This window comes from Salvelinus namaycush, chromosome 21 (assembly GCF_016432855.1).
Source record: "Salvelinus namaycush isolate Seneca chromosome 21, SaNama_1.0, whole genome shotgun sequence".
Taxonomy (NCBI): Eukaryota; Metazoa; Chordata; class Actinopteri; order Salmoniformes; family Salmonidae; genus Salvelinus; species Salvelinus namaycush.
The window spans coordinates 23,245,840-23,268,469 of NC_052327.1; the positions used below are offsets into that span (position 1 = coordinate 23,245,840).

At 43.7% G+C, this 22,630-nt stretch overlaps 1 protein-coding gene across 1 annotated transcript; it reads right to left on the bottom strand.

Moving 5' to 3' along the window:
• Positions 1-5,882: 5,882 nt before the first annotated feature.
• Positions 5,883-22,060, bottom strand: si:dkey-246g23.4 (uncharacterized protein LOC559426 homolog). Its single transcript, XM_039017426.1, has 5 exons — positions 21,937-22,060; positions 19,310-19,582; positions 14,591-14,734; positions 12,562-13,431; positions 5,883-7,345 (listed from the first exon to the last, which is right to left on the bottom strand). The coding sequence occupies exons 2-5, from the start codon at positions 19,545-19,547 to the stop codon at positions 7,203-7,205; spliced, it is 1,395 nt and encodes a 464-aa protein (XP_038873354.1). The 5' UTR covers positions 19,548-19,582; positions 21,937-22,060; the 3' UTR covers positions 5,883-7,202.
• Between the last annotated feature and the right edge of the window lie 570 nt (positions 22,061-22,630).

The following is a 22,630-nucleotide window of genomic DNA, read 5'->3' on the forward strand; positions in this document are numbered from 1 at the left end:
ATTGGTCTACACGGACAAGTTCTGGCCTGGTTTAGATCTTACCTGTCGGAAAGATATCAGTTTGTCTCTGTGAATGGTCTGTCCTCTGACAAATCAACTGTACATTTCGGTGTTCCTCAAGGTTCCGTTTTAGGACCACTATTGTTTTCACTATATATTTTACCTCTTGGGGATGTTATTCGAAAACATAATGTTAACTTTCACTGCTATGCGGATGACACACAGCTGTACATTTCAATGAAACATGGTGAAGCCCCAAAATTGCCCTCGCTAGAAGCCTGTGTTTCAGACATAAGGAAGTGGATGGCTGAAAACTTTCTACTTTTAAACTCGGACAAAACAGAGATGCTTGTTCTAGGTCCCAAGAAACAAAGAGATCTTCTGTTAAATCTGACAATTCATCTTGATGGTTGTAAAGTCGTCTCAAATAAAACTGTGAAGGACCTCGGCGTTACTCTTGACCCTGATCTCTCTTTTGACGAACATATCAAGACTGTTTCAAGGACAGCTTTTTTCCATCTACGTAACATTGCAAAAATCAGAAATTTTCTGTCCAAAAATGATGCAGAAAAATTAATCCATGCATTTGTTACTTCTAGGTTAGACTACTGCAATGCTCTACTTTCCGGCTACCCGGATAAAGCACTAAATAAACTTCAGTTAGTGCTAAATACGGCTGCTAGAATCCTGACTAGAACCAAGAAATTTGATCATATTACTCCAGTGCTAGCTTCCCTACACTGGCTTCCTGTTAAGGCAAGGGCTGATTTCAAGGTTTTACTGTTAACCTATAAAGCGTTACATGGGCTTGCTCCTACCTATCTTTCCGAGTTGGTCCTGCCGTACATACCAATACGTACGCTACGGTCACAAGACGCAGGCCTCCTAATTGTCCCTAGAATTTCTAAGCAAACAGCGGGAGGCAGGGCTTTCTCCTATAGATCTCCATTTTTATGGAACAGTCTGCCTACCCATGTGAGAGACGCAGACTCGGTCTCAACCTTTAAGTCTTTACTGAAGACTTATCTCTTCAGTAGGTCATATGATTGAGTGTAGTCTGGCCCAGGAGTGTGAAGGTGAACGGAAAGGCTCTGGAGCAACGAACCGCCCTTGCTGTCTCTGCCAGGCCGGTTCCCCTCTCTCCACTGGGATTCTCTGCCTCTAACCCTGTTACAGGGGCTGAGTCACTGGCTTGCTGGTGCTCTTTCATGCCGTCCCTAGGAGGGGTGCGTCACTTGAGTGGGTTGAGTTACTGACGTGATCTTCCTGTCTGGGTTGGCGCCCCCCTTGGTTTGTGCTGTGGTGGAGACCTTTGTGGGCTATACTCGGCCTTGTCTCAGGATTGTAAGTTGGTGGTTGAGGATATCCCTCTAGTGGTGCGGGGGCTGTGCTTTGGCAAAGTGGGTGGGGTTATATCCTTCCTGTTTGGCCCTGTCCGGGGGTTTCTTCGGATGGGGCCACAGTGTCTCCTGACCGCTCCTGTCTCAGCCTCCAGTATTTATGCTGCAGTAGTTTATGTGTCGGGGGGCTAGGGTCAGTTGGTTATACCTGGAGTACTTCTCCTGTCTTATCCAGTGTCCTGTGTGAATTTAAGTATGCTCTCTCTAATTCTCTCGTTCTCTCTTTCTCTCTGAGAACCTGAGCCCTAGGACCATACGTCAGGACTACCGGGCATGCTGACACCTTGCTGTCCCCAGTCCGCCTGGCCTTGCTGCTATTCCAGTTTCAACTGTTCTGCCTGCGGTTACGAAACCCCTACCTGTCCCAGACCTGCTGTTTTCAACTCTTAATGATCGGCTATGAAAAGCCAACAGATTTATTCCTGATTATTATTTGACCATGCTTGTCATTTATGAACATTTTGAAAATCTTGGCTCTCTCTAATTTTCTCCTTCTCTCTTTCTTTCTCTCGGAGGACCTGAGCCCTAGGACCATACGTCGGGACTACCGGCCGTGGTGACTCCTTGCTGTCCCCAGTCCGCCTGGCCTTGCTGCTATTCCAGTTTCAACTGTTCTGCCTGCGGTTATGGAACCCCTACCTGTCCCAGACCTGCTGTTTTCAACTCTTAATGATCGGCTATGAAAAGCCAACAGATTTATTCCTGATTATTATTTGACCATGCTTGTCATTTATGAACATTTTGAAAATCTTGGCTCTCTCTAATTTTCTCCTTCTCTCTTTCTTTCTCTCGGAGGACCTGGGCCCTAGGACCATGCGTCGGGACTGCCGCCCGTGGTGACTCCTTGCTGTCCCCAGTCCGCCTGGCCTTGCTGCTATTCCAGTTTCAGCTGTTCTGCCTGCGGTTATGGAACCGCCACCTGTCCCAGACCTGTTGTTTTTCAACTCTTAATGATCAGCTATGAAAAGCCAACTGAAAATTATTCATGATTATTATTTGACCATGCTTGTCACTTATGAACATTTTTGAACATCTTGGCATAGTTCTGTTATAATCTCCACCCGGCACAGCCAGAAGAGGACTGGCCACCCCTCATAGCCTGGTTCCTCTCTAGGTTTCTTCCTAGGTTTTGGCCTTTCTAGGGAGTTTTTCCTAGCCACCGTGCTTCTACACCTGCATTACTAGCTGTTTGGGGTTTTAGGCTGGGTTTCTGTACAGCACTTCGAGATATTAGCTGATGTACGAAGGGCTATATAAAATAAAATTGATTGATTGATTGATGTACCTCATTGCTGGAACAACTAGAAAATACAGTGGCTTGCGAAAGTATTCACCCCCTTGGCATTTTTCCTATTTTGTTGCCTTACAACCTGGAATTAAAATAGATTTTTGGGGGGTTTGTATCATTTGATTTACACAACATGCCTACTACTTTGAAGATGCAAAATGTTTTTTATTGTGAAACAAACAAGAAATAACACCAAAAAAAACAGAAAACTTGTGTGTGCATAACTATTCACCCCCCAACGTCAATACTTTGTAGAGTCAACTTTTGCAGCAATTACAGCTACAAGTCTCTTGGGGTATGTCTCTATAAGCTTGGCACATCTAGACACTGGGATTTTTGCCCATTGTTCAAGGCAAAACTGCTTCAGCTCCTTCAGGTTGGATGGGTTCCGCTGGTGTACTAAGTCATACCACAGATTCTCAATTGGATTGAGGTCTGGGCTTTGACTAAGCCATTCCAAGACATTTAAATGTTCCCCTTAAACCACTCAAGTGTTGCTTTAGCAGTATGCTTAGGGTCATTGTCCTGCTGGAAGGTGAACCTCCGTCCCAGTCTCAAATCTCTGGAAGACTGAAACAGGTTTCCCTCAAGAATTTCCCTGTATTTAGCACCATCCATCATTCCTTCAATTCTGACCAGTTTCCCAGTCCCTGCCAATGAAAAACATCCCCACAGCATGATGCTGGCACCACCATGGTTCACTGTGGGGATGATGTTCTCGGGGGGATGAGAGGTTTTGGGGTTGTGCCAGACATACATTTTCCTTGATGGCCTAAAAGCTCAATTTTAGTCTTATCTGACCAGAGTACCTTCTTCCATATGTTTGGGGAGTCTCCCACATGCCTTTTGGCGAACACCAAACGTGTTTGCTTATTTTTTTCTTTAATTAAGCAATGGCTTTTTTCTGGCCACTCTTCCATAAAGCCCAGCTCTGTGGTGTACAGCTTAAAGTGGTCCTATGGACAGATACTGAAATCTCCGCTGTGGAGCTTTACAGCTCCTTCAGGGTTATATTTGGTCTCTTTGTTGCCTCTCTGATTAATGCCCTCCTTGCCTGGGTTTTGGTGGGCGGCCATCTCTTGGCAGGTTTGTTGTGGTGCCATATTCTTTCCATTTTTTAATAATGGATTTAATGGTGCTCTGTAGGATGTTCAAAGTTTCTGATATTTTGTTATAACCCAACCCTGATCTGTACTTCTCCACAACTTTGTCCCTGACTTGTTTGGAAAGCTCCTTGGTCTTCATGGTGCCGCTTGCTTGGTGGTGCCCCTTGCTTAGTGGTGTTGCAGACTCTGGGACTCTATCAGAACAGGTGTATATATACTGAGACCATGTGGCACTTAGACCATGTGGCACCTGCACACAGGTGGGCTTTATTTAACTAATTATGTGACTTCTGGAGGTAATTGATTGCACCAGATCTTATTTAGGGGCTTCATCGCAAAGGGGGTGAATACATATGCCTGCACCACTTTTCCGTTTTTTTTTTTTTTTGTTATTTTTTTTCATATCACTTCACAAATTTGAACTATTTTGTGTATGTCCATTACATGAAATCCAAATAAAAATATATTTAAATTACAGGTTGTAATGCAACAAAATAAGAAAAACGCCTAGGGGGATGAATACTTTTGCAAGGCACTGTACATTACAATTGGATGTTCTGGTGCCACTCCCTTCATACTGAGGAATGTAACTGTTTTTCTTTAATATTTGTGTTGTGCTGTATTTTTGTTTATTTTACATTGTATCGGATTTTGATTAGCTTTAGTCTTGTGAATTGTATATGCAGGGTTCCCTTGTGAAAGAGACCATGGTCTCAATGGTGACTCCCTGTTTAAATAATAATATAAAAATAAATAATAATAATAATAAATAATAAAATCACTGCCTGAGATTTTGAACTTGAAGCCAAAATATATATTCCACTGATACCATGATTTACGGACTAGAATGGTTGTACAACATCATGGTTAATATACTCAAATAATAGTTTTTCATCTTGGCTTTCAAGATTGTTTAGTTTTCAGTCTTTATTCACTTTGAGTCTAGGATTTTGAACTTTAGCGTTTTAGAACTTTTACAACTTTGTTTAGAACACTCCCCCCAAGTTGACTAATGAAAGACTATAGCTGGTCTTAAACTGCTCATCTGGGAGGGTCTTTGTGCTTGTAGCTGCTCGTTATCCTAACCCCCTGCAGCTGGCCCAATCACAACTCATTAGGACCATTTCCCCATGACCTCCCCCAATCAGTGCCGCCTTTCCACCCCCAGGGAGAGAGGGAGCCATCCCCCTTTAACCTAGGCCTCTACCTACCATTTTCACCCTCCGCCTTATTAACCTTCCTCCCTTTCTGCACACATTTTTCCCCTCCATAATTTCCCCCTTTCATCTCCTTACCAACTTCTCTGTCTGTTTCTTACTTTTCCTTAAATTTTCCTTCATTCCTTCACTCAAACCTCACTCTACCCCTGCTTTTCCTTCCCCTCTCTCTCACTCTGCCTCCAGCTGTCCCTCTCTCCCCTCACCCTACAGCTACAGCCGGGGGCCCTTTGAACTCAGGTAGCTGCCCGAAATTCCACAATGTGACCCCTGAAAGCATGGTCAAAGCAAACATTTAAACTTGTAGTTACTATAGCGACATTTTTCGCAGGAGTCCAACAGTGAGGTCAAAGTGAAGGGGGGTTGATTAGGGTTGGGGATGTGATAGGGACTGGGGGGAATGGGAGGGGAGATGGATCGGAGATCCTATAGAGTTCTTTAGGACTCCAAAGGACTCGGTATTCCTGCTTTATAAGAGTTGAAGTCTGAGGTCACCTGAGGTCCCATGTCCCACTTTCCCAAGGTATCATTCTCTCCTCTCTCCCTGTAATGACAAGGCAGGAGGCCTGTAGGTGAGAACTTTATTTGTCCTACTTTTTACCATCCCTTCATCATAACTTAAGCATATGTGTCACGCTATATCTTTCAGCGGCTGTATGCATTCAAGCGGATTCCCACAGTTATCTTAATTTGCCGTATAAGCCTACTGTACCATTTGTCCGAGAACAGCACTGAGGGCTTGTATAGTTGAATGAGGAAATATGATGCTCAGAAAAGTTTTCACATGTGGGACCTTGAAGAATGTTTACCTTATACAGTATCAACATGTATTTTTACAATGCATACAATAAGCTCAAACAAGAAAGAGAGATGTGGCTTTAGATAGTTTATACTGGAAAGTGATCAAAAGATGAAACAGACACAACAGAGAATAGGAGTTTTAGTTCCATGGGATGGAAATGCTGTGGTAATTTGTTTATTTGATCTGGTAGTCTTCTGTAAAAGATAATAGGTGGGCTCTATCACTTGGCAGTCGGCCATTTCACGCACCCAAAGGGTTCTGGTGTGTGTGCGTGCATGTGTACGTGACAGTATGCCTTTGTACGTGCGTGCATGTGTGTGTTTGTTTGCATGTGGTGGGAGATTCCCAAGCAAGTGTTTATGGAACAGCTGGCTTTAGCTAAACCTCAGTTTCTAGTTTATTATTCCTGGTTTATGGAAGGTGACACGTTTATTTAGGCTTATTTGTATTTTTCCAGCAGTAAGATTTTTATCAGAGTGCCTGTGTTATTGCAGTTTTGTGGAGTTTACTTATCTTGGAGGTATATTTTGCAAAAATATTGTAGAGCAGAGTGAATGGAAAGCACTTCATTTGTTGCCTTTGTGAGCAATGTTTCACAGTACACAATCTAATTTCCCCTTAAATGTCTCATGTTGGGAGGATGACAATGAGTTAATGTGTATGTACATATTTGTTCAGCTGTAGCTTTTACAATTTACTACTGCAAAGGTTATTCCGCCTATTACTACTGATCCACTAAACTATTTACAACTGCCAAACTCATTATCTAACTAATTTGAGTTAGTGCCAGCTCCAGCAATAAAGATATTCAGACATGATCCCCACTGAGTGTAGCCATAGACTCTACTTTAAAATACCTCTAAGCTCCACTAGAGGGAGAAAGTGTTATCAAACTTGTCCCAGCTATTTGAATGAGTCATATCAGATGCACTACACATGTCCTACAAAGCATTGTTGTGGAGGATTGCACCTTTTTGGTCATTATCACATTTTATGTTTTGTAGTGAATCACTGCATAGTTGTTGTGATACTAGAGGCCAGAGTTTTCCTTATTAGCTCATTTAAACTCTGTGAAGAAAAGTGGTGTCTGCCAGTGCTGTGAGAGTGAATAAGGCACTAGTTTCTGCAGAGACAGTTTAGATGATAAATCTTCCGAAGAAGGAATGTGATTGTCACTATTCTGTTGAGGTCCTTGTCTGTTCAGCATCGTTGGACTCAGGAAGCTCCCTTTGACCTAGCCCTCCCCGTCTTCTCTCCTCTCCACCTCATTCTCTCACCTACAGTTACAAAGACAATCTCCATCCTCGTACTCCCAGTCTGTACAGTCCTTTTTGCTCTGCTACCGTCCACTTCCACAGCTCCTCCCCCTTCTGGCTGTCCATAGGCGAATCATACATGTCCCTTCCTGGCTGACCCCTGAGCCCTGCGGTTCATCTGGTGCAGCAGGAGCAGGAAGAGGGCAGAGATGATGAGGGCCACGCCTGCCATGAGGAAGCCTGTCCCATAGTCACTCATCTTGTCTATAAGGAATCCTGGGTGAATAAAAGATGGGACACAATTATTACCATGTCCATGCATGTATTGTCATCTTCCGTAAACATTATAAGGAATTTGTTCCCCTCACTAAGGATTGCTTTCTATTGCCACACACTAAGCTGTTTAAGAACACCACAGGCCAACCCATATCTTGCTTTTCACCCTTCCTTTATGTTCGATTCGGCCTACACTGTTCATGTTCCGGGTCAGTTTGACCCATACAGTAAGTACATCAAGCTCATAAATGTATGATTTTAATCTCCTAAAATGTATTTTCTGGTAGCTGAGAATGTCCTTTTTCATATGCTTTTTTCCCTGAGTTGATAGACCAGCTGTTCAATTATTTTTGCTAAATGTTTGATTACTGTACCAAAGTCATAAATTAATCAAATTATGACATCTATGTAATTTCTTACTCATTTTTTTGCCAAACATCAGATCACTGTCCCTCGGCCTTTGAATATCACAGGGAAACATACATCCTTATGATCATCATGGATAGATCTTTACTGCACATAAAACCGTTAGTCTCTAGCACAAAGGTCAAGGTCAAATTTACTTAAAATTGGATTCAGATCAGTGTTGCTGAGCTTCTGAGCATCACAGGGAAATCAAACGTATATCTATGTGATCAGCATGGTTGCAACATTCCTGCTCAGAAAGCAGCTTGTTTCTAGTACACACTGCTCGAATGTTATATAGACCAAGGTGAAATTGTGGGTCAAATTCAAATCTGTGTTGCTCACCCTCTGAGCATCATAGAGAAATATACATATATATGTATATATATATATATATTACGTGTTTTACAAGCTTGAGATACATACTTAGGAAAGTAAACTCAGCAATAAAAGACCCTGTCTTTCAAAGATAAAGGAGCAGGATCGATTTGGAGGTGGAGGGTCTTTCATGGTCTGGGGCGGTGTGTCACAGCATCATCGGACTGAGCTTGTTGTCATTGCAGGCAATCTCAGCGCTGTGTGTTACAGGGAAGATATCCTCCTCCCTCATGTGGTACCCTTCCTGCAAGCTCATCCTGACATGACAATGCCACCAGCCATAGTGCTTGTTCTGTGCATGATTTCCTGTGTAACAGTATAACTTTAGTACATCCCCTCGCCCCGACACGGGCGCGAACCAGGGACCCTCTGCACACATCAACAACTGACACCCACGAAGCGTCGTTACCCATCGCTCCACAAAAGCCGCGGCCCTTGCAGAGCAAGGTGCAACCCTACTTCTAGGTTTCAGAGCAAGTCACGTAACTGATTGAAACGCTACTAGCGCGTACCCGCTAACTAGCTAGCCATTTCACATCCGTTACACTTACCCCCCTTTCAACCTCCTCCTTTTCCGCAGCAACCAGTGATCCGGGTCAACAGCATCAATGTAACAGTATAACTTTAAACCGTCCCCTCGCCCCGACACGGGCGCGAACCAGGGACCTTCTGCACACATCAACAACGGTCGCCCACGAAGCATCGTTACCCATCGCGCCACAAAGGCCGCGGCCCTTGCAGAGCAAGGTGCAACCCTACTTCTAGGTTTCAGAGCAAGTGACGTAACTGATTGAAACGCTACTAGCGCGTACCCGCTAACTAGCTAGCCATTTCACATCCGTTACACCTGCAAGATGGGAATGTTAGTGTTCTGCCATGGCCAGCAAAGAGCCCGTATCGCAATCCCATTGAGCACGTCTGGGACCCGTTGGATCGGAGGGTGAGGGCTAGGGCCATTCCCCACACCATATACTGACTGTTACTTTTGATTTTGTCCACCCCCTTTGTTCAGGGACACATTATTCCATTTCTGTTCATCACATATCTGTGGAACTTGTTCAGTTTATGTCTCAGTTGTTGAATCTTGTTATGTTCATACAAATATTTACACATGTTAAGTTTGAAGAAAATAAACGCAGTTGACAGTGAGAGGAAGTAAAAAAAATTGCTGAGTTTAGAAGGGTCACTACTTCCAGCGCCGACAGAGATGGCAGCCTCGCTTCACATTCCTAGGAAACTATGCAGTATTTTGTTTTTTTATGTGTTATTTCTTACATTGTTACCCCAGGAAATCTTATGTTTTATTACAAACAGTTGGGAGGAACTATTGGATATAAGAGCAACGTCAACTACATCGGATCCCAGCCGGCGACCCAAAACAACAGCGCCGCAGAAGGCTGCAGACGGAGCGGTCTTCTGGTCAGGCTCCCTAGACGGGCACGTCGCGCACCGCTCCAGAGCAAACTCGCCAATGTCCAGTCTCTTTACAACAAGGTAGACGAAATCTGAGCAAGGGTTGCCTTCCAGAGAGACATAAGAGATTGTAACATTCTTTGTTTCACGGAAACATGGCTCACTCGGGATACGTCATCAGAGTCGGTACAGCCACCTGGTTTCTTCAGGCATCGCTCCGACAGAAACAAACATCTCTCCGGTAAGAAGAAGGGCGGGGGTGTATGCCTTATGATTAACGAGACGTGGTGTGATCATAACAACATACAGGAACTCAAGTCCTTTTGTTCACCTGCCCTAGAATTCCTTTAGGACTTCCTTTTCAACTCTTACCACTGCTTTTAATCAGGGCAAGGTGACCGGAAACATGACCGAATACGAACAGTGTAGCTATTCCCTCCGCAAGGCAATCAAACAAGCTAAGCCTCAGTATAGAGACAATCACACTGCACACTGCCCTAACCCATCTGGACAAGAGGAATACCTATGTAAGAATGCTGTTCATCGACTACAGCTCAGCATTTAACACCATAGTACCCTCCAAACTCGTCATTAAGCTCGACCCCGCCCTGTGCAACTGGGTCCTGGACTTCCTGACGGGCCGCCCCCAGGTGGTGAGGGTAGGAAACAACATCTCCACCCCGCTGATCCTCAACACAGGGGCCCCACAAGGGTGCGTGCTCAGCCCTCTTCTGTACTTCCTGTTCACCCATGACTGCGTGGCCATGCACGCCTACAACTCAATCATCAAGTTTGCAGACGACACTACAGTGGTAGGCTTGATTACCAACAACGACGAGACGGCCTACAGGGAGGAGGTGAGGGCCCTCGGAGTGTGGTGTCAGGAAAATAACCTCACACTCAATGTCAACAAAACAAAGGAGATGATCGTGGACTTCAGGAAACAGCAGAGGGAGCAGCCCCCTATCCACATCAACGGGACAGGAGTGGAGAAGGTGGAAAGCTTTAAGTTCCTAGGCGTACACATCACGGACAAACTGAAATGGTCCACCCACACAGACAGCGTGGTGTAGAAGGCACAGCAGCAACAACCACCCGAGCCACTGCCTGTTCACCTCGCTATCATCCAGAAGGCGAGGTCAGCACAGGTGCATCAAAGCAGTGACTGAGAGACTGAAAAACAGCTTCTATCTCAAGGCCATCAGACTGTTAAACAGCCATCACTAACTTTGAGTGGCTGCTGCCAACATACTGACTCATCTCTAGCCACTTTATTAATGAAAAATTGATGTAATAAATGTATCACTAGCCACTTTAAACAATGCCACTTTATATAATGTTTACATACCCTACATTACTCATCTCATATGTATATACTGTACTCTATACCATCTACTGCATCTTGCCTATGCCGTTCGGCCATCGCTAATTCATATATCTGTATGTACATATTCTTATTCATTCCTTTGCACTTGTGTGTATAAGGTAGTTGTTGTGAAATTGTTAGATTACTTGTTAGATAATACTGCAGGGTCGGAACTAGAAGCACAAGCATTTCGCTACACTCACATTAACATCTGCTAACCATGTGTATTTGACAAATCTATTTTGATTTTATTTGGTTTGATTTGGTGGAAAAATTACTTAAAATATAATTTTAGTGATTTCAAACTCTGTTCCAGGTCAAATTTCCCCGGGAACATAAGGGAAGGGATAATCAACATAAAACTTGATTTAGCTACATTTTCTTTATCCTAATAGCCTTGTAAATGAACTTGAAACAGAATTTGGTGATCTGATATTTTGATACCGTGCTAATCCAAAGAGCTTTAATTGTGTTGATAATGATCCCTGGGCTGTAGTCTCTCTGCTTAAGCCCCCCTCTCTCTCTCAGCAGTAGTGTTTAATCAGAGGAAGGAGTAATGGAGAAATAGAGAGAGAAAGGACTTCCGGCAACTGGGTGGAACTCAACTCTGGCTGAGAAACAATATGGTTCCCTCTTACAAACTGGATCAGGCCTACATTAATTTACAAAGCAATTACACGGATCGTTATGATACAGTGAAAACTACATTCCTTCCTCCTGAAATCCAGCCTCTCCAACTTCAACAACTCACGTCTCTTCTCTATTACTGACAGGAAAATGATAAACTCAGTTAATTGTCTCCTGGTATAGCTATAGCCACAATTAAAGTCATGTTTTTTCTTTGGTGACCGGGCCAGAGCTTGACATAAGAGATTTTTCCACCTGATGTAGTGTTGAAGGTGCTCTGAGGCAAAACACTTTCTGGCATGCCCCGAGCTGTGTGGTGCTAAGCCAAGCCCTGATTTGGCAGCCTATATTTACTGTTATTGTTTAGACCAGAGGGGTAAAATATTACCACCTCAGTAATCAGCCCCAAATGCTATGGTTATCAGAGCTTTTCTGAAGGCAGTGGGGCACGTCTATTATACTGTTGGTATTCTTCCACTATGTTGTATTGTGTGTTTTTGGTCTGTGCTCCAACAGAGTTAACATTTAAGAGTACCTTTGCTATTTATATTTTTACCCAATGCTGTGCATGCAGTTGTTCACAAGGTCTATGAAGAATCATGGTCTGTGAAACATTATTTTACATTCAGACAAAGAGCTGGAGTGGAGTGTGTGTGCTAGAAGAGGAAGTCAATGGAGAGGAAACCCATCCCAGAGAAATACATTTATTATGGGGTCAATAGCCCATGAAATTAACTGTAAAGCACAATGATATATATTTGTGCACCGTCTCTGAATATAGGATCTCTGTATATGAATGTTAGTAAAAGCCATCATCTACTGGAGAATGACCATTCGAAGGAAGAGCTCAAATCCCTCAATGGTTAGCTACATGAAGTGATGTTCAATTAAAACCAGAACATGGTTACAGTAATCACACGGTTCATAACTCAAGGTTACATTTTCTATAAGCAAATGCCTTTTGGAATTGCACAACCAGAGACAAGGTCATAGAGAATACCCTTGAGCTAATGACAGATGAGCTCACCTGCGATGGGCGGCCCCAGGAGGCCACCGCTGCTGCGGATGAGCATGAAGAAGCCGAGGGCACTCCCCAGCCGCTGCACGCCTACCACCTCAGCCAGCACGGTGATGTGGATGGAGACGGTGGCCCCGTACACCAGGCCATAGGCTGAACTGAAGGCAGCCAGCTCAAGGAAGGAGGAGGCGAGGGGACACAGCAGCAGGACTATACCCAGCAAGATCACAGTGGCAGTCAGCTGCTGCACCATCTCCACTAGATGCAGGTTGGCCACCCAACCGAAGAACACCCGGCCCGTCAGGTCCAGAACTGCTGAGATGGACACGAGGGCAGTAGCCTGGTACTCCTCCACTCCCTGGCTCCGGGCATAGGGCACAAGGAAGAGGGCCGGGGCAAAAAAGCCCAAAGCAGCAAACACCCCGAACATGGAGTAGACCATGAAGCGGGGGTTGGTGATGAGTGTGTAGTCCACGTAGCGCAGGACTTTGCTCCATAGCTCAGCCTTTCTGGCCTTTTGGGCTTGGGCCTTACCTGTCACCTCCACTGTCCCTTCAGAGCTGGATTTAGTCTGGGGCAAGGCATCCAACGTCAAGTCTCCTTCCTCCTCTCTGACCTCCTTGGGAGGCAGCTTAGTGGGGGTGTTCAGGGGGCGCAGTAACATCCCACAAACACACAGGTTGAGCTGCAGGCCCCCCAGCACTAGCATGGCCCCCCTCCAGGAGTAGTGGTCCACCAGCAGCTGGAACAGGGGAGTAAACAGGAAGGTGATGATGCACTCTCCAGCGCTGGCCAAGGCGTTGGCCATGGGCCTCCTCTTCTCAAAATACCAGCCCACCATGGTCACTGTGGGGGTCCAGGTCAGGGCATAACCAAAACCTACAGGGTAAGTAAAGACCACAGCACTGTATGTGGGACTGGAGAAATAATTAATTTAAGGAAAGATTGGGATTGGGGGGTTGAACTTATTAGAAACATAGTTAAATTGCAGTCAATTCTCATAAATCATGAACAGAATGCATCAATGATTCGTATTTCCTTCAACTTTCTGAAGAAGTAACGTCTGTTTCAATGCGCCTGTGTGATGTTGTGTAGCCAGTTAGCATGCCTAAACAGTCATTTCTAAAAAGGCTTTCCCCAAAAACCTTCTCAATGAAATGTTGACTAGGCCTACCTGGCAGAATGATATCATGATGATTTGTATCATCGGGTGGGCATTTGTTTTGCAAACTCTTCCCATCACATGAAACACCGCTACAAGAACCGCTACAGACATCTAGCGCTAGCCAAACTTAATGGTCTCTAGCTGGTGCACAGTTGAATTAAAGGTCATCTACACCTTCACCCCCCCCCAAAAAATCAGATTTTCCCCAGACCTCAAAAGTGGTCTCCTGATTTAGTGTAAACATTTTTGTGAACTTATAACATCAAATGTGGTTATTTTTCTATTTAAAAAAAAGTGTGTTGTTGAGAGTGAAAAACAGACAAAAATTGGGAAAAATCCCAAACCTGGAATAACAAATCTGAGAAAATGGAATTTGGCTAAAAATATTATAAATAATGTTAATTATCATGCTCTATGTATTCCTGTCTGGGGAGACTGAGATTAACATTACATGTCATGATAAACCTTAAGCGCAGACCAAGGAGCCCAACTCCCCCTGCCCTAGGACACTATTTTCTCTATCTATTGTGGTTTAGAAAGTAAGGAGTATTGAGATGAATTAAATGCGTATTATCTACTTGTTATTCACAACAACAATAAAAAACAAAAAAAAGTGAATTTTTTTTTTATCACTTTTTGGGTCATTTAAGTCATTTATCAGACATTTAAGTCATTTATCAGACGCTCTTATCCAGAGCGACTTACAAGTACATACATTCATACTTTTTTGTACTGGCCCCCCGTGGGAATTGAACCCACAACCCTGGCGTTGCAAGCGCCATGCTCTACCAACTGAGCCACACGGGACCCAATCCTAACTAATTTGCATACCTGATCTATATGTGTTTGTATCTATACTGTCAGACCACTTACCGGTTAGGAGCCCAACAGTGATGTAAAGTTGAACCAGGTTCTGGGCGTAAGCCCCAGCCACCATCCCCACACAGCTCAGTAGACCTCCTATCATCACCACGGCCCGGTGGCTGTAGCGAGCACTCAGAGCAGACGCCATGGGGGCTAAACAGGGAAACACAGGAGAGACAGTCGGACTAAGCATCAAAACTTTGTGAAAGACAAATGCAGCCAAGAGTTCTAAACTGATGTGAAGTTTACAGTGCTGATGACATTTCCATATTCTATTGTAATCCTGCTAATCTGCACTCTCATCTGATTGCAACTAGTTTGATTCATTTATCTGTTTCTCATCAACACATCTTGGTGCTCTTCATGTACACTCCATTTCTTTTATAGATGTATTTTCTCGTGGTTTTTACTCTTTGACTGAGGTGGCATCAATTACACACTCCGAAAGCTCAGGTCAGAAATGAGAGTGGTGAGCTTCAGCAAAACATAACTGTGCTTCTAGGGTGGGGGTCTGGCGACTAGGCGATTTATTTTTGCTTTTTCTTAAAATTTCATGCACAAGATTACTTTTTAATATATCACTTAACAACACTACAGCTAGCAAGATGGAATGTTAATGGGATGAATGGCCAAAATAAACGAGCGGCCTGCTTAGATTACTTTTGTAGACATAACATTTATGTTATATTTATTCAAGAGTCCCACCTAAAATAATCTGATGCCCAAAGATTTGCAAACAGGCATTATGTTGCAGTGTCATCCTCTGTAGATCCCAACACTCGTGGCTCCCTTGTTGTCATGAGACGCAGCTTAACATGGACTGTTCTGGGAAAATATGGTAGCGCTGACGGTAGGATATCATATATCATATAACAAAACTGCAACCTCAGGTAGGAAAATGGCTTTCATATCAGTATATGCTCCAACCCAGTATGAGCCTACTATTTTTTTATCTGACCGTGTTGGTGGCAAATATTACAGATTTTTCTCTGATCATACGTGTGGATATGAATGCCATTTTATTAACTTTGGCCACCAATCTCAAATGGCTTTCACACCCGTGTCGGTGGCATTTAGCAACCTGGTCAGGGATTTTAATCTTACTGACATATTCCTACGTCTAGACAATTTTGTTTTTACTCTGCTAGACATAAATCCTACTCCAGAACTGCATACTCAGATATTCATAATGCATCGATATGCCCATGTCCACTTTCTGATCATAGCTTAGTCAGAGCATCATGCCGGCATTTCAATGTAACGTTAATAAAGAACAAACCATTTTGTACTCTATTTGAAAACGAACTAGTTTAACTAACACAGATTGTTGGGTCTGTTGAAGATGTCCTTATCCAGCTCAGCATTCAACCCCATAGTGCCTCCCAAGCTCATTACTAAGCTAAGGACCCTGGGACTGAACACATCCCTCTGCAACTGGATCCTGGACTTCCTGACAGGACAACCCCAGGTGGTGAGGGTAGGCAACAACTTATCCGCCACGCTGACTCTCAATACGGGGGCCTCTTAAGGGTGCATTCTTAGTCCCCTCCTGTACTGCCTGTTACCCCACAACTGTGTGGCCAAGCACAACTCCAACACCATCATTAAGTTTGCCCGACGACACAACGGTGGTAGGCCTGATCACCGACGATGATGAGACAGCCTATAGGGAGGAGGTCAGAGACCTGGCAGTGTGGTGCCAGGACAACAACCTCTCCCTCAACGTCAGCAAAACAAAGGAGTTGATTGTGGGCACAGGAAACGGAGGGCTGAGCATGCCCCCATTTACATCGACAGGGCTGCAATGGAGCGGGTTGAGAGCTTCAAGTTCTTTGGTGTCCACATCACTAAGGATCTATCGTGGTCCAAACACACCAACACAGTTGTGAAGAGGGCATGAAAACGCCTCTTCCCACCCAGGATGCGGAAAATATTTGGCATGGGCCCTCAGATCCTCAAAAAGTTCTACAGCTGCACCATTGAGAGCATCTTGACTGGCTGCATCACCACATGGTATGGCAACGGCTATCCTACCTCAAGGTGCTATAGAGGGTAATGCGGATGGCCCAGTACATCACGGGGTTCAAGCTCCCTGCCATTCAGGACTTTTACACCATGCGGTGTAAGAGGAAGTCCCTAAAAATTGTCAACGACTCCAGCCACCCAAGTCATAGACTGTTCTCTCTGTTACTGCTTGGCAAACTGTACCGATACACCAAGTCTGGAATCAAACAGGACCCTGAACATACATAAGACTGCTAAATAGTTAATTAAATAGTTAATCAAATAGCTACCCTGACTATCTGCACTGACGCTTTTTGCAATAACTTTTTGGACTCGTTATATATGCTGCTAGTAATGTTAATTATCTGTCACTTTATTCCTAGTTATATATACACTACCGGTCAAAAGTTTTAGAACACCTACTCATTCAAGGGTTTTTCTTTATTTTTACTATTTTCTACATTGGGATTTTTAACCAAAAAGGAGAGTGATGGATGACTGGCCTCCACAATCCCCCAACCTCAACCAAATTGAGATGGTTTGGGATGAGTCGGACCACAGAGTGAAGGAAAAGCAGCCAACAAGTGCTCAGCATATGTGTGAACTCCTTCAAGACTGTTGGAAAAACATTCCAGGTGAAGCTGGTTGAGAGAATGCCAAGAGTGTGCAAAGCTGTCATCAAGGCAATGGGTGGCTATTTGAAGAATCTCAAATATAAAATATATTTTGATTTGTTTAACACTTATTTGGTTACTACATGATTCCATATGTGTTATTTCAAAGTTGTGATGTCTACACTATTATTATACAATGTAAAAAACAGTAAAAATAAAGAAAAACCCTTGAATGAGTAGGTGTGTCCAAACTTTTGATTGGTACTGTAGGTGTCCCTACATCACCCTGGCTAAAGCTGTTCAGCTGCTTACAACCCTATACTGACACCTGGTGGCTAATATCTCAGAAGACTGACATTAAATGTTTATTTATTTATTTATTTCACCTTTATTTAACCAGGTAGGCCAGTTGAGAACAAGTTCTCATTTACAACTGCGAACTGGCCAAGATAAAGCAAAGCAGTGTGACAAAAACAACACAGTTACAAATGGGATAAACAAACATACAGTCAATAACACAATAGAAAAATCTGTATACAGTGTGTGCAAATGAAGGAAGGAGGTAAGGCAATAAATAGGCCAATTGTGGGAAAGTAATTACAATTTAGCAATTAAACACTGAAGGGATATATGTGCAGATGAGGATGTGCAAGTAGAAATACTGGTGTGCAAAAGAGCAGAAAAACAAAAACAAATATGGGGATGAGGTAGGTAGTTGGTTGGATGAGCTATTTACAGATGGGCTGTGTACAGTTGCAGCGATCGGTAAGCTGCTCTGACAGCTGACGCTTAAAGTTAATGAGGGAGATGTAAGTCTCCAACTTCAGTGATTTTTGCAATTCGTTCCAGTCATTGGCAGCAGAGAACTGGAAGGAAAAGCGGCCAAAGGACGTGTTGACCAGTGAAATATACCTGCTGGAGCGCGTGCTACGGGTGGGTGTTGCTTTGGTGACCAGTGAGCTGAGATAAGGCGGAGCTTTACCTAGCAAAGACTTATAGATGACCTGGAGCCAGTGGGTTTGGCAATGAATATGTAGCAAGGACCAGCCAACAAGAGCATACAGGTTGCAGTGGTGGGTACTATATGGGGCTTTGGTGACAAAACAGATGGCATTGTGATAGACTGCATCCAATTTGCTGAGTAGAGTGTTGGAGGCTATTTTGTAAATGACATCGCTGAAGTCAAGGATCGGTAGGATAGTCAGTTTTACAAGGGTATGTTTGGCAGCATGAGTGAAGGAGGCTTTGCTGCAAAATAGGAAGCCGATTCGAGATTTAACTTTGGATTGAAGATGCTTAATGTGAGTCTGGAAGGAGAGTTTACAGTCTAACCAGACACCTAGGTATTTGTAGTCGTTCACATATTCTAAGTCAGAACTGTCCAGAGTAGTGATGCTAGTCGGGTGGGCGGGTGCTGGCAGCGATCAGTTGAAGAGCATGCATTTAGTTTTACTAGCATTTAAGAGCAGTTGGATGCCACAGAAGGAGAGTTGTAATGGCGTTGAAGCTCATTTGGAGGTTTGTTAACACAGTGTCCAAAGAAGAGCCAGATGTATACAGAATCGTGTCGTCTGCGTAGAGGTGGATCAAAGAATCACCCGCAGCAAGAGCGACATCGATATATACAGAGAAAAGAGTCAGCCCGAGAATTGAACCCTGTGGCACCCCCATAGAGACTGCCAGAGGTCCGGACAACAGGCCCTCCGATATGACACACTGAACTCTATCTGAGAAGTAGTTAGTGAACCAGGAGAGGCAGTCATTAGAAAAACCAAGGCTTTTGAGTCTGCTGATAAGAATACGATGATTGACAGAGTCGAAAACCCTGGCCAGGTCGATGAAGACGGCTGCACAGTACTGTCTTTTATCGATGGCGGTTATGATATCATAAACATAAACTGACATAAACATGTAGTAGAAATGAGTATAGTAGTAATAGTCAAAGAAATGTCCAGAAGGGTTGGAGCCTATATTTTGATCCATGTTTGCCTTGAATAATACTAGTTTAACTCACTCAGATTTCACTTTAAAGACAGTCCGATTTCATTAGACAAGTCAAGGACAATTCAAGGAAAATCATGTTTTAATTGCCTTCGAATAAGGTTCTCACCTCCACAGTGTATGGTTGCCACAGTGATGGATGTAATCCAGGAGGTTCCTGTTGCTGTGGCCTCAAAGTAGCTGTGGATCTCCATGTAGAACACTCCGAAGGCCTTGATCACTCCAAAGGTCAGCCCAAACACCAGGAAGCAGGCCAGCAGGATGAACCATCCGTAGCCTCCATCAGGGGGGCCCACCGTAAGCTGCTGTCGCTCCCGCACAGTCCCACTCTTCACTGGGGAGTCCATCTCCAACCTTAGGCTGACAGGCTCTTCTCAAGCATCTATGGTAAGATACAGTAATAGATAAGTTAATATCAATTTGTTCTTATATCTGCCCATCCCGTTTAAACAGGTGTTGTTGTGACTCCATTTTTTAAATCGTTTTTTTTTATTTCACCTTTATTTAACCAGGTAGGCCAGTTGAGAACAAGTTCTCATTTACAACTGCGACCTGGCCAAGATAAAGTAAAGCAGTGTGACACAAACAACACAGGGTTACAAATGGGATAAACAAAAGTTCAGTCAATAACACAATAGAAAAGTCTATATACAGTGTGTGCAAATGTAGTAAGATTAGGTAAGTAAGGCAATAAATAGACCATAATGGCGAATAAGATATAAGGCTCCAACTTCAGTGATTTTTGCAATTCGTTCCAGTCATTGGCAACAGAGAACTGGAAGGAAACGCGGCCAAAGAGGAGTTGGCTTTGGGGATGACCAATGAAATATACCTGCTGGAGCGCGTGCTACGGGTGGGTGTTGCTATGGTGACCAGTGAGCTGAGATAAGGCGGGGCTTTACCTAGCAAAGACTTATAAATGACCTGGAGCCAGTGGGTTTGGCAATGAATATGAAGTGAGGGCCAGCCAACGAGAGCATACAGGTTGCAGTGGTGGGTAGTATATGGGGCTTTGGTAACAAAATGGATGGCACTGTGATAGACTGCATCCAATTTGCTGAGTAGAGTGTTGGAGGCTATTTTGTAAATGAAATCGCCGAAGTCAAGGATCGGTAGGATAGTCAGTTTTACGAGGGTATGTTTGGCAGCATGAGTGAAGGAGGCTTTGTTGCGAAATAGGAAGCCGATTCGAGATTTAATTTTGGATTGGAGATGATTAATGTGAGTCTGGAAAGAGAGTTTACAGTGTAACCAGACACCTAGGTATTTGTAGTTGTCCAGTAGCGAGAGCGACATCATTGATGTATACAGATAAAAGAGTCGGCCCGAGATTCGAACCCTGTGGCACCCCCATAGATTTGACACACTGAACTCTATCTGAGAAGAAGTTTGTGAACCAGGCGAGGCAATCATTTGAGAAACCAAGGCTGTTGAGTCTGCCGATAAGAATGCGGTGATTGACAGAGTCGAAAGCCTGGCCAGGCTGATGAAGACGGCTGCACAGTATTGTCTTTTATTGATGGAGGTTATGATATCGTTTAGGACCTTGAGCGTGGCTGAGGTGCACCCATGACCAGCTCGGAAACCAGATTGCATAGCGGAGATGTAACGCTCGTCCTCCTCCTCGTCTGAGGATGAGCAAGGATCGGACCAATATGCAGCATGGGTTGAATACATAATGATTTATTTTGAAGATGAAAACGAAGAACACTTGACAAAATACAAAATAACAAAACGACGTGAACAGACCTGTACTTGAGAACATAAAACAAGAACGCACGAACAGGAACGTACACACGAACGAACGAACGAACAAAACAGTCCCGTGTGGCACAAACACTGACACAGGAACAATCACCCACAAACAAACAGTGTGGACAGCCTACCTAAATATGGTTCTCAATCAGAGGAAACGTAAAACACCTGCCCCTGATTAAGAACCATATCAGGCTAATACAACGAACCCAACATAGAAACACATAACATAGAATGCCCACCCCAACTCACGCCCTGACCATACTAAACAAATACAAAACAAGGGAAAACAGGTCAGGAACGTGACAGGAGAAGGTACGGTGGTCTCAGACAGTGATCTCAGTGCTATTACACAGGTAACTTGACCTTAGTTTCATCACTTATTGCCTCACAATAGCAAGACTTGAATTAATCATTATCACACCTTTTGTGGAATTATCAGTCTTGTTGTTAAAGCTCCCTCACAGTCATGCTGATTCCCACGTAAAATAGCCTTTGAGTGACCAAAACATCACCTATAATATTTTTATGTACTTTTTCTCTCATGTCAAACTATCAGGAAGTCTGAAAAGAGTGGGAGGGGAGCTAATAGTCTGAATGGGCGGGGAGCTCAACTTTTACTCACAGTTCTTTGAATTGCCTACGTCAAGCAATGTGTGCTCGATGCTGCAGTAAGATCGCCTCAAGCAAATTTGCTGATACACAAAGAACTCAAACAAATTGAAATTGCAACATCCAGTCCTGTCATACATCACATCATGGTTTCACTGTTCACGACCTTTAAGTAATCTACACCAGAGTACAACAGATGTGTGAAGTGCAGCCTTCAACACAGCATTATTATTGCCATCTGAAATAGTTGCCAGCTTCGCTGAACTCCAGAGATATTGCCAGAACTTTAAATAGCGGAAATATTACATTGCAATTTCTATTAATTGTTGCAACAGGTGTTATGAGATAACATCTGAAAAAGTCACTGACCTGCCATTACCAGAGGTACATTATAAGAGCTACTGTATGGATGGTTTAGCTGCCATAGTGGTCTGATGAGTGGTTGGCTCAGTCAGTCCCGATCTGTAGGTAGAAAGATCACACTGACACTCACCAGCACAGACACCACATTAACTCTCCGCCAGGATACAAAGGTTAAAGATGGGGCAGAGAGAGGGGGGGGGGGGTTGCAATACCTCACTCTACAAGGAGTTGGACTAATATAGTTCATGAACATAGTTGAGCATGTAAAGATCATCTGCAGAGGACTTCATATAAAGTAGGGGCAACTTTGCATTATAAAAGGAATAAGGGGTTTATAAGGCCAGTGTGACCATTACTTTTTAACCAGCCTCTCACTCTGCTGCCTAACGCTAGTACAAAATGAGTCTAATGCTGGTCATTATTTACATGTACATGTATATCAGTATGGGCAAATTATATTGTCATGCTCAGGTTCATACAAACTTGGCAGAGATACATGTTATGATCACAGGTTCATGGTTGCTAGCTAGGCCACATGTAGACTGCCACAGTACCGAAAGTGCAATGCAATATGTCAGTATACTGTCTCAAGGACGTTGATCGGTCTCATTTTGCATTCCTGTTCAGTTATTTTGTTGTATTTTTATGGGTACAGTGTTTTCCTGTGTTTTCATAACTTTTGCATACTACTCTGTTATTC